This window comes from Eleutherodactylus coqui, chromosome 5 (assembly GCF_035609145.1).
Source record: "Eleutherodactylus coqui strain aEleCoq1 chromosome 5, aEleCoq1.hap1, whole genome shotgun sequence".
Taxonomy (NCBI): Eukaryota; Metazoa; Chordata; class Amphibia; order Anura; family Eleutherodactylidae; genus Eleutherodactylus; species Eleutherodactylus coqui.
The window spans coordinates 107,939,018-107,952,159 of record NC_089841.1 but is presented as its reverse complement, the minus strand read 5'-3'; the positions used below and the strand labels follow the sequence as shown (position 1 = coordinate 107,952,159).

General features: G+C 41.8%; 1 protein-coding gene across 4 annotated transcripts in view; it reads left to right on the top strand.

Annotated features, from left to right (window-relative positions):
• KIAA0825 (KIAA0825 ortholog) overlaps nucleotides 1–13,142 on the top strand; it is a 379,136-nt gene that overhangs the window by 208,715 nt on the left and 157,279 nt on the right. Inside the window, exon 20 of one of the 4 annotated variants that reach the window (XM_066602998.1) lies at nucleotides 5,830–6,525. The exons of the other annotated variants lie outside the window; for them this stretch is intronic. Within the exon in view, the coding sequence (XP_066459095.1) occupies nucleotides 5,830–5,893 (64 nt within the window). The 3' untranslated portion in view covers nucleotides 5,894–6,525. Of the gene's footprint in view, nucleotides 1–5,829; nucleotides 6,526–13,142 lie in introns of those variants that run through there. 4 annotated transcript variants of the gene reach the window in all.

Below are 13,142 nucleotides of genomic sequence, written 5' to 3'. Positions count from 1 at the left end.
ATTTCCACCTGATCTGTTTTCCACGACTCTTTTGGCAAACTATATCTAAGGTATTTTATGAGTTTTTTTAAACAGTGGCGTTTTGCCAATCTCTCATTGAGCTGCAAATGATAAAGGCCCCTTTCAACAGATGAACAGGTTTTACTATCTTATTACAAGCCTTAAAAGTGGTTACATGGACCGTCATCTTATAATACTACATTTTTCCCGCAGTGGAAATGCAGCTTCCCTGATTATGACAACTTTTCACCTGGGGGTTTCAGAGGCCAGCGATCAGCTGATTGCCAGATCGGCAGCCTTTTCAAAAGTGGTTCTCATGATGTGACAAGCTCTTTGACTTCTTGAGAGTGGCCATAGGTTTGTTTAAATGCCTTTTTCACTAGTCTACTTTATACACAGTCAATTACTTTTTGACTGCAAAGCGAAGAAAAGTAGTGTTCCATGGTATAGAACAGCGTTAGTCAGGAACTAGGAGCCAGGGATGGGAATGGATATTGTTAGCCTTTGTTGGCCATGGCGATCCGGGGAATCATTCCTCCACTATTAACATCTTGCTGACCTATCTGTGGAATAGACCATCCAATTAAAATACTGTGAAAACCTTTTAAAGGCTGGGTTATCCAATCTTTAAAGAATGTTTGACCTATCTTTATATTTGACAAGTCTGTAGTACTTAGAACGGCCACTATAAATAATACAGCATTCTGAGTATGAATAGGTTCATGCTCAGGTGTAAACATTGAAGAGGCTGAGCGCTACAGTCCCTTCAATCAGCTGATTGTAGGGATCCTGAGCAACAGCCCCCCCCCCCCCACTGCCCCCCCCCCCCCCCCCCCAATGATCAGAGATTCTTCAAAGGCTAAATAACACCTTTAATTCATGAAAAAATGTATTCCACTTAAAAGCTGATAGATGTTTCCGTATCTGCCATTGCTAGATAAGAGGACACTGTTCTTCATTTCTTTAATTAAGAAGCTATACCTGATCAGATTTTCTTGTTTGGCGAGTGTTCTGAATTTGCCCCTAATATTCCGCTTTTCTAAAAGAAAAATATTGTGCTTAGTGGATTAAAGTTGCATAATCTTAGCATCTAAACTACTAAAAGTATCTAGAAATATAATTTACTATAGAAATGTTCTGTGTTCTCTAGTATTAAGATCATTGCCAAGCTATCTTAATATCTGCAGGGAGTCTCCTATTGCTGCCAACTGTTTTGTGGTTGCAATTTGCAAACCTAGTATGTCATCAGTTTAAGTTGCTCCTGGCAAGAACTCTTATGAATTTGATCTTTCCACAGCTGGAGATAAGTCATGATATCAGATGTAGTTGCAGTATAACACTACTGGGTCCTATCCTCTCCTGCTTGGTGAAACATTTGCATTTATGGTTTGTTTATTTGAATATTGTTGAAATCATAATTTTATGAACCTTTTTCACTTACATTGAACTCCATAGAAGTTCTAACATATACTGTTGGTATAGACTAGAGTTGAGCGAACATACCCACTGTGACATGCCTAGTTTGGCCCCTCCCCGCCGCAACAGCGCGCGCGGGGGGGGGGGGGAACCAAAAAAAAAAAAAAACCTCGGGACCCGGCGTCCCACATACAAAAAGGCTCGAGTCTCCCATTGTAGTCAATGGGGTTCGTTCCTTGAGTAGAGCTCTCGAATTTTACGGAAAGCTCAACTCGAATAACGTGGACCCGAGCATTTGGGTGCTCGCTCATCTCTAGTATAGACCATTTTCCATCATTTTCACTAGGTTGTTTGCAAAGTATTTGTATGACTTTTGTAATAAACTTTCTGCAATGTTGCAGAGAGTAGAGGTTACATGAAATTCAGAACAAGTGCACCAAATGTATGCTTTAAAAAATCTACTAATTATCCCCCCCCCCCCCCCCCGATAAAGGCGTCAAATAGTCACATAGACAAAAACATAAGACTGAATTCACATTTCTGTTAAAAGGGTAAATCCAGCATAAACATATTTTTCCATGCTTGCGCCCCTCACCTAATTGCCTGTCACACTCTGGAGGTCTCTTTGTGTATTGCAGTCACGTCCATGCAGTACAGCCCCTTGTCTGATGATTATTAGGCAGTATTCTGAGGCTGGGATTTTTTACTTTGTTTCACAACTATCCCATGATGTGAAACAAAGTAAAAAAAATGCAACAGCACAGCATTAACTGAGGCTATGCCAGTTTTGTCTTCTGGGGGACAGTTTAAGTATCATTACCTTCTATATTCACCTAAATGAGCTACAGAGCATATGTATACAGTCAGGAGGATGAGCTGTGATCTCTTCTATTATGACTGTATTACAGGAGCTGTGTGCTTATCATCAGCAACTGTGATAGTTGTATCTGTGTCCCTCGGTAGGCAGTTTCTATTTTAGAGATCATGTAATAACATCACACAGAATGAGAAATGACTTGTTTCAGGCATCATAACTCTAAGTAAATCGGAATTGGTCAGAATTGAGATCACATGACCATCTGAGGAATAAGAGACCAGGGATTTCAGATAGAAAGAAATAACTAACTAAGGTAACAGTAACTCACTTATATATGCTGGGGGGCTAGTTACACAATGAATGTATTGTAAAAAAAATCCCCAGAGTTGCCCTTTAAGAGCCTCTGCCTGGTTCCATTGGGGTTTCTATCACTTTTGACATAGAGCTATTCTTGCCTCTATATTTGGTAGGGGTAGAAGTTATGGGGTTCATTGATCACCTTGTGTGAGCAAAACCTTAGAAAGTTATTGCTGACTGAATACAAGGAGGCAAAAAAAAAAGATATCTCTGTCTTGAAAACTTAAATTCTTTCATCTATATAGTAACATGCCATGTTTCCCTGAGAATAAGACACTATAAATTTTTGTTCCAAAAGAGGCACTAGGTCTTATTTTCAGGGATGTCTTATTTTACTTACCTAGCCGGTTCAGTCCAGGTCCTTCCCGCTGCTCTTCAGAGCCTCAGCACAGTTCCTGCAGTCCTTGGCAGCCCACACAGGATCACTTCCTGATTACGGGATTCATAAATCCCACCTCCACAAAGCGATGACTGCGATTGGTTCTTTGAGCGCTGCTCAGCCAATCAATGCAGCGCTCAAAAACTCAATCACAGCCATCATGTCATAGAGGCAGAATTTATGAATTGGTTGAGCCGCTGCTCAGTCAATTCATAAATCCCGCCTCCCTGACATGATGGCTGTGATTGGCTGAGCCGTGGTGCTTAAAGAACCAATCAATGCAGCGCTTGAAGAACTAATCATGGCCATCGCTTCATGGAGGCGGGATTTATGAATCCCATAACCAGGAAGTGATCTTGTGTGGGCGGCTAAGGACTACAGGAACCATGCCAGGGCTATGGAGAGCAGTGAGAGGAACCTGGACTGAGCCTGCTAGGTAATGTATTCCTTTTACTAATGTAATGTAATTAGGGTAGTATGTAAGGCTCCAAAAATACATATGTCCATTCAGTTCAGCCTATTACCCCTCAACGTTGAACTGTTATTCAGTTAAAAAATTGTTACATACCTCTTTTACACCTCATAATCACCAATTTTGTTGTTGTTTATCGAAATTATTGCTCCTTCCAGGATGGTTGCTTCTCACTGTAGACAAGGGAAATAAATAGAGATGAGCGAGTATACTCGCTAAGGCACATTACTCGAGCGAGTAGTGCCTTAGCCGAGTATCTCCTCGCTCGCCTCTAAAGATTCGGGAGCCGTCGCGGGTGACAGGTGAGTTGCGGCGGGGAGCAGGCGGGAGAGAGAGAGATCTCCCCTCCGTTCCTCCCCGCCGCTCCCCATCCCTGCCGGCCCCCGAATCTTTAGAGACGAGCGTGGAGATACTCAGCTAAGGCACTACTCGCTCGAGTAATGTGTCTTAGCGAGTATACTTGCTCATCTCTAGAAATAAACTATTTTAAATGAATAGTATCTATTACAATGCATTTTCTGCTTGCTAGTCTAATAGTTAGAACATTACATGGTTTCAAAAAAACAGTGCTTATACAACAACCAATGTAGTAACTAGAAAAAGTGCAAATCACTTTATTTATCAAAAATGATGTTTTTGTATTAAACAATCACTCGAGTGCTGGTAACTAGGGGTCCCATTTTCTTCTAACTTGCTGTCCTTTGTCTATTATCAAATAAAATCTGTATCTAGTAACAGAGACCCTGAAATGGATAGCAGTAAGTGGGTGAGGAGGATGAGTCATGCTGCCCATAGAAGTTTATGGAGGGGGAGAGAGGAGGTAGGCAGAAGCAGAAAGACTCGCACAGAAGTGCTTCTGTTGCTAATAATGTTTTCTGTGTCAAAACTACTGAAATCAAATCTGCACTGTTCAGCTTTGCTGTACACTGTCTTCTATGATACTGATATTTATCTGTGTGTGATATATAGAGTTAGGGAACAGAATGTGTTGTTTTCTTCATGTTCAGTGTATTAGAGACATCACAGCAGCTAGGCTCCTTCCACCAATTCGGGAACGACTAAAAATCAGAGCTACAGCCTACAGAGGGGAAAACTGATGATAAATGCAGGATACAGGTCATGTAATAGCCTAATATAGCGTTATACCTCTTGTACGCACAAATGGCAGCTCATTCTGAAAAGTCATCTGAATGTGCAGCTATTATTTAAGTTGGAATATTCTTCTAAAGAGAATCTGTAACGGGAGAATAACTTTCCTTTCACATCACTGAAGAACTTTCATATGAAGAAAGGTCGTTCACCTCTGATGTGTGAGCATTGTCTTCCAGCAGCAATACTATTGATCCAGAAATGACATTTCTCTATTTGTGATGAAAATACCAAAGTTCTTACTTCAATATGTACATATGTAGCAGAGGTTATTAACCCTTTCCAATCCAATTTGTATCCTGGGTTTCCTAGGGGGCTTTCTCTTTTTCTGCCGTTATACAGCGGCGCTATATGCTGGCTAAAGCCAGTACTGCATGAGGTGACACGTTGGATAGGCTCCGACAGCACAGAGGCTGGCAATATACAGTAAGAGAACCCCGACAGACGTCTTCCAACATCGGAGTTGTACAGCCTTAAATCATAATGTCTTCAGAGGTCAGACAGTGGACTGGAAAGGGTTAAACCAGTCCTTTTGAACACAATGATACTGCAGCTCACTGAGATAAGCGGACACTTCATCTACTCTTAGCCATATAGACAACAACATAATATGTATCACGATATCAATATCACAATGAAAGATGAAGCTTTCATTGCACGTACATACCCTGCTCCGCTAACATCTCTAAACACAAAGTTACATAACTTGTAATTGCCTGAAGACTGTTGCAGGTAAGGGCGTTGTGAAATAGTCTTTCTGATAAGATTATTGTATTACAGCCCTAAAACTATAAAGCTAGAAAAATGTTCCAGTCCGTTTTTCTCCCATTGTAAATGACAGAATATCACTAAAGACAAGGTGAGATATTTAGGACAAAAGAGACATTTCTGTCCTCCGACACGGAAAGATTGTACTGGAAAACCTCCAAAATAATAGACAGGGATGCTGTCTGTAAAGTATGGTTTTGAAACTGTCACTCTGCAAGGTGACACTATGCAGTATGTAATGGGGGATGAACTTTTACGATAGTCATGAGATTGACGGGTTATGACAAAGCTGAATTCATGGTGCTTTAATAAGTCTTTTGTCTACCTTTGCATACATTGTGACTTGTCTGGGAAATGACATCTTGAGCTTGTGCACTGTCTGTAAATCCAGAGATGCTGAAGGGCTCTCCTTGTATTTTCATCAGTGGTTGTACCAGTAGGGTAAAGGCACTTGCAATATTTTTCATGCAGCATGCCTGGAAATGCTAAAGTTGACGGAGAGAAGCTTAGAAAAAAAGGCTGGACAAGGTTTTGAAGAACTCATTTATCAATGACAGTCACAGGTGTGGAGATTTCTTCACGACGAGCCAACAGACTGTGAAAGTCACATCCAAACTAGTGTGCTGGATTTTGCTTGATACATCAACTTAAGTAAAACAGGAAATGTGGTCAAAGTACTGTCAATTCACTTGGACTCATAAAGAAGGTAATTAGAATATTTCAGATTTTAGACTTGCATAACTTTCTTGTATTAGGAGAGATCCAGAAAAAATATACATTTTTCAGAAGAGTACACTGGCAGGGACCATGAGCTCCTACAGCTACGGTACCAGTTTGCAGAAGAAAGAAGATATAGTTCTGCTATCACACATGCTGACAAGTCTACCACTATATGGAGTTCCTGCAAAGTCTAGCAAGAAGGAGCAATCATTAACTAATCCCCTCTCTATATCCTATGCTAAAATAGACATTATATGCCTGAATTCCTATCCCCTATCCCTCTTTGACTGATTAAATTGTTACATTTTTTGTTGTTGTTGGGGAATCCTACATATTAGGGTTATGAAAAGTCAACAAGGACAAACTATTATCTTATCGCGATGGTCATGAAGGGTATCATTTCTCCTTAAGGAGAGGACTTAAAAGGTGTGAGAAGGCCATGCATGCTCCTCTGGGAAATATGCAAATACAAAGATGGAACAATTCATCTACAGTGCCACCTATTGAAAGGAAGCATTCTTGCAAGTCAATGCTAGACCTTTTCACATGACTTATAGCAATGAAAGGAAATATAAGTCAAAGCCAGAGTCTTGTCCAGAAGGAGAAGGTTGCTGGCTTGGCTGGCTGATAGTTGTGTGATGTGGGTCAGGGAGGGTACAGTTTCTCCTTAAAGGGGTTGTCTCGCGAAAGCAAGTGGGGTTAAGCACTTCTGTATGGCCATATTAATGCACTTTGTAATATACATTGTGCATTAAATATGAGCCATACAGAAGTTATTTACTTACCTGCTCCGTTGCTGGCGTCCCCGTTGCCATGGCTCCGTCTAACTTCGGTGTCTTCTTGCTTTTTTAGACGCGCTTGCGCAGATCTATCTTCTCCATTCGGCTCGGCATCACCGGCATTTTGGCTCCACCCCCTTGTACGCGTCATCGCGAAGCTCCGCCCCGTCACATGTGCCGATTCCAGCCTCTGATTGGCTGGAATCGGCACATGTGACGGGGGTGGAGCTTCGCGATGACGCGTACAAGGGGGCGGAGCCAAAATGCCAGTGATGCCGAGCCGAGCCGAATGGAGAAGATAGATCTGCGCAAGCGCGTCTAAAAAAGCAAGAAGACACCGAAGTTAGACGGAGCCATGGCAACGGGGACGCCAGCAACGGAGCAGGTAAGTGAATAACTTCTGTATGGCTCATATTTAATGCACGATGTATATTACAAAGTGCATTAATATGGCCATACAGAAGTGCTTAACCCCACTTGCTTTCGCGAGACAACCCCTTTAAGGAGAGCACCTAGAAGGTGTAAAGAGACGTAAGGCTGGTTTACACAGGCCAATGGTCGTTTGAGTGACAGCTTTGAGCAATCATTTTGCATACACTATTAAGTAGCTACTCAGCTACTTAATAGCAATTAAGTGTGCAAATGAAGCCTTAGCTGAATGCAGTTAATAGCCCGAGGGCTATTATCTGCTCGCAGATCCTTTGTTCTCCACAGGGAAACAATGCTATCAGCACTACATGTGGAGAACTGCTGATAAAAGTGAAGGACGATTTTTAGGCTAAACTAAATTTAACGATCAGCTAGCAGTGTTCGAAAAGCACACGCTGGGCGCACATTTAGACGCACCGATTATTGCTAAAACGATCGCAGATTAGCAATTTTTTTTCCCGATCATCAGCTGGTGTAAATGGGCCTTTAGAAGGCCATTCATGCTCCCCTAGTAATTATGCAAATAGGAAGTTGGAACAAGGCCTCTATCTTCCAGTAGGTGGCGCTTTAGACTGTTTTAGGGTTTTTGCTGCTCATGTACTGCACACTGATGAGGGCAAAAACCCTGAAGCAGTCTGTCTATAAATGTTTATCTTTTCTTTTTGGAGAAGATCTGATATTCACTTGCAGGAATGCTATGTTTCAATAGGTGGCAATGTAGAGGCATTGTTCCATCTTTCCATTTGCATATTTCCCAGAGGAGCATGTATGGCCTTATAAGTCTCCTTACACCTTCTAGGTCCACTCCTTAAGGAGAAACTATACCCTTCCTGACCCACAACATGCAACTCTTAGCCTGCCAAGCCAGCAACCATACAGATGAGGGGCAAAAACCCAAAACAGTCTATCTGTACATGATTATTAGAGATGAGCGAGTATACTCGCTAAAGGCAATTGCTCGAGCGAGCATTGCCTTATCGAGTACCTGCCCGCTCGAGACGAAAGGTTCGGGTGCCAGCGTGGGGGAGCGGTGAGTAGCGGCAGTTAGCAGGAGGAAGCGGTGGGGAGAGAGGGAGAGAGAGATCTCCCCTCCGTTCCGACCGGCTCTCCCCCGCAGCTCCCTGCCCGCCGCCGGCACCCGAACCTTTCGTCTCGAGCGGGCAGGTACTCGCTAAGGGCAATGCTCGCTCGAGCAATTGCCTTTAGCGAGTATACTCGCTCATCTCTAATGATTATCTTTTCCTTCCGGATAAGACTCTAGATTTGGCTCATATTCCCAGGCATTGTTACAAGGCTTGTTAGAAGGTCTGATAAAGACTTGCAGGAATACTGTCTTCTAATAGGTGGCGCTGTAGAGGCATTGTTTCATCTTCCCATTTGCATCTTACGGTGTTGAAACAGAAGAAAGCAAAACAACTTCTACGAAGTACTTGTCAATTACTTTGTATTAGATGGGGAAATAATTCCTTCCCATTTAGAACTGCTCTATCAGGGTTCTCCACTAGAGCTGAGCCATCTCTAACTACTAGCTATTCTGTTCATCTAAGCTACTTACATTGTAAACCTAGTGAAGCTTTACATTAAACATGTCACACTCTACTTGAATTGACTGTATATTTTATCCTTTGCTCACACCAGTGGAGTTTATAGTTTACTCTTTGTGGACTAGTAAATAGGTGATGTATAGACACATGACAATCCCTGGTCGATACTGACATACTTTTTCCAAAGGAGGTGCTGAATAAAAATTGGGCTTGTGAAAAAGGAGAATCTCTCTAATCAGCTAAAATATGGAAACACAAGGGAAAGATGAGAAAATTGGTTGCTGATTTTCACTATGAAGACTACCGTAATATTTCACAAATAGGTTCCTTTTGAGCATGCCCATACAAAACTGTCCACAGTAAATATTCCAAAGAATTTTTCCATGTGTCTCTCCCTTTCTTAAAAGGGTTATCGGGGACATTTTTTTCAAAAGTTGCCCAAGATGTAGGACCAACATTAAAGAAGATATACTCGCTTACTCCCCGCTTGTGCTGCACTCGGGCCAAGGTCCAACTAGTCTTTACTTCTGGGTCCAGAGTGATGATGTCATGACACCAGGTCATATGATTGCTGCAGCTAAACACTGGTGATTGGCTGCAGTGATCACATGTCATTTGCTATCTCATCACTGGCTTACTGTACCTGGAAGACCAGCAGGAACTTGGGTGCTGGTGGAACATGAACAACAGGGAATCAAGGAAGGTTGGTATATCTTCTTTTATGTTTGTCCTGCAGCCTGAGCAAGTTTTAGAGAAGAAATTTGGCCTCACCTAGCCCTTTTAAAGGGAATGTGCCATCAAAGAATGACTTATTCTTAAAGTTATTTTTTTTCATGTTAAACATATTTTTAAATCAAGCTTTTATGTTAAAAAATATTTTTTTATATGTTGGTTATTTTTTAATTTTTCCATACCACCGTGTATATTTAAAAGTAATCATAATATCCTGCAGTTTTTACAATTTTCACACTAATAGCCTGATACTTGCTATTCGCTAGATAATACTTTTCAGTTCTCATTTTGTCATCAACACAGGCAAGATTACAATGAAAAGTGACACCTACATATAAATAATACAGGATCCAACATTCACAATGGGTGATGGTCACAGCTCACCTCCTCCTCTCCCTGCACAGTGACTTCTGCACAGCACATGCCTAGAACACTCTGTCTATAGCTCATGAGACTGCTGTACAAAATAAGAAGTGTCAAACTATTATAAGGCTCAGTGGCCAGGGTTAAGACCACAAGATCTGATATTATTTTTAATCCTTTGCAATCCAATTTTGGGTTCAGGGTTTCCTAGGAGGCTTTCTCCTTTTGCCATTATACAATGGCGCCATCTGCTCGCTAGAGCCAGTACTGTGGTGTGGGACATGCTGGAGAGGCCCCTGATAACAGAGCGGCCAGTAATATACAGTAAGAATACCCTGCTGGACCTCTTTCGACATCGGAGCTGTGCAGCCTTCAATCAGAATGTCTTTAGACGTCAGACAGTGGGTTGGAAATGGTTAAATATACATAGTAACATGAAAAATTAAAAAAAAAATCACCAAAAAAATAAAAAAGTGCATAACACAAAAACTTGAAGTAAACAATAGGTCATTTTCCGATGACACAGGAACGATGATCAATCACTGAATGGAGGTGGAGCATGCAGGAGATCTATTCTCTCCATCTGCTTCCATTCATAGTAAACAGGTAGTCGTTCATAGATGAACACCTGCCTGTTTACATGGGCCAACAGTCGCTCGACTTTTATATGAACTGAAAACTGAGTGACTCCGACTGTCAGTGATTCTCCCTCACTTGCCCTGTAGGGCCCCTTTTGTACCCTTTTGTTTGACTGACTGATTACTTGGGCGACTGTCGGCTCGTATAAAAGTATATAGTAAGTATAGTAGAAGAGAGAAACTGCTTTTAATGTAGCCAGGCACACATCTCTTTTAAATCTGTAATATGTTTTCCGACATATTGATCTCCCCTTTAAGTCCTAAAGTTTACAGAGCATGGTTAAAATGGAAGTGTCTGACACGTTATGTGCATGTAGAATGTCTCCTAAGTGTGTATTAAACTCAGATAAAGTCGACTAACTCAAATTAAATTTAGGCAAACTCGCAGCATTAGAGAGATAATCAAATTAGCAATAAAAGAAGTATAATGATTTCTCTGGTGATAATTATATGGACAATTTAACCGTAGATTGGAAATATTGGAGAGCAGAATTATCTACTATTCAGATATGCTCATGAATTGAAGTACTGTATTAAAAAATTATCTTTTACAAGTGATGTGGCTATGACATATTTAAGTGGTTACTTGTGGCCAATACTCATTTAATTTGCTGAGCTAGGATAATATTAACTAATGACCACACTGTCAATGTTTCAGCATTTCTTGAATGTAGAGCAAATAATCGGAATGCATGCTGAAAAGTCCTCGGCCTAAGAAACTACCACCTCACCCTACAGCGAAAACACAATACTGCCATCAGTTACCAGCCTTTAGGTAATGTTTTTGCTGTTGTTAGCCGTTTAGTTGTTCATGACCCTCGACGACCCTAAAGGATGAGCTCCCTCCATGTTTTTGGTTTTACACTGCTTCTTTCAGTTTAGGTACAGTATGTCTCAGCAACCTTGAGTCATCCCCAACAAGAACCCCAACTGTACCTTCTGCACCCAGAATAACCTTGCTTCCTTTCCCAACTATAGCGGGTGCACCACTGCTAGTTGCTACTAAATGGCTATCTAGCTTACTATAGGTTCACTGCTTGTCCCTGGTGATCCACAGCAGTTAATTTGAAGGGGATGAAACACATAGGGCAAATGTTTTAGGCTAGAGAGGTATAGTAGTGTAGGATATCCATAGTGCAGACCAGAGGCAAAACTTGAAGCTCCTGGGCCCAAATGCAAAACCTGTAACAGGGCCCCCAATTGTATTGCTTTATTTATAGTACCGGGCTCCTTATATGGAGAAGAGAGGCCTTATGGGCCCCCTAAGGCTCCTGGGTCTGGGTGCAACCACATCCTCTGCATCCTCTATAGTTACGCCAGTGGTGCAGACTATGCTTTACAAGTTTCTCTCCTCTAAAAGCATTATCTTTGATCTGTCCTATCCCTAGATCTAGTTGGGACAATGAATTAAGGGACGGACACAATTTTTTGGTGAGACTATGTTAATAGGAATATATATAGGGGTACATTTACTTACAGGTTACACCAGAATACCGCCATAGAAAAGTCGCAAAACAATTTGACTTTTCTTCCTGCTATGCTAGCACTTTCACTTATCTGAATAATAGGTGGGGCTTTTCGGAGGGGCGTGGCCCATAGACCAATAGATTTCTGTATAATCTATGCCACAAACTGGTGTCAATTATTTCAGAAATGTACACCTGCCAGGACCAGGCATAGATTTCTTGCAAGGCACATGGAGGTGCCGGGGATGTGCTGAATACATGAAGAAGCCTGCACCTCCTCATGTATTCAGTGCACCGTGCACTGTGGGAAATCTTAATAAGCCCGACACAGGAAATGCTCGGCTTAATACATTTCCCCCATTGTTCTTTTTATTGGTGTGGAAAGTGAAAGATTTTTTGATCCATACCATTCCAGTGGTTAATGCCAGCACATCCCAAATGGTGTCTTGTACTCTGAAGCTGCCCCAAACCATTTTTATAAGAATCTTCAGTGCCATGCCTCCATTCTGCAGTTTCAGGGCCTCGATTTTGGCGGTCAATATGGTCACCTCTATTTTCTAATTGCCTAATACACTCTATGCATTGCTCTGTGATTGGCCAGTGCTGATTACATGAGCAGTGCAAGCCAATCAGAGAGCAGGTATAGTGCATTGGTAGTCTAACGCTACCAATTCACTTAAGGTGATTAGGTAGTCTAAAGAGGGCGTCGGTCATCTTAGACAGCTGAAAACTAGGTCCAAAGGGGTGGATTGGAGGGGCAGCAGAGAAGAACAACTACATGTGATATACCCCCTCCAATTCCAGGACAGAATTTGGTCCCCAAACCAGAAAACGATTGCTTTAAAAAGATTTTCCAGGGAAATATTATTTATGATATATCCTCAGGATAGATCATCAGTAGTTGATCAGCTGGGGTCTACCTCGGGTTAACAGTTGGACATCTACTGAGCAAAAGCTACTGCTTCCACCTCTATGTAGTGGCCAGTACTTGTAACTGCAGCTGCAGCTTCGATGGATTTTAATGAGTTCCCAACCTGAAATTAGAAGCGTTGGCCACTACACTGAGGGCGAAGCAGCTGCTTCTGCTCCATACCCCAGTGTGTCGTGGTGCTG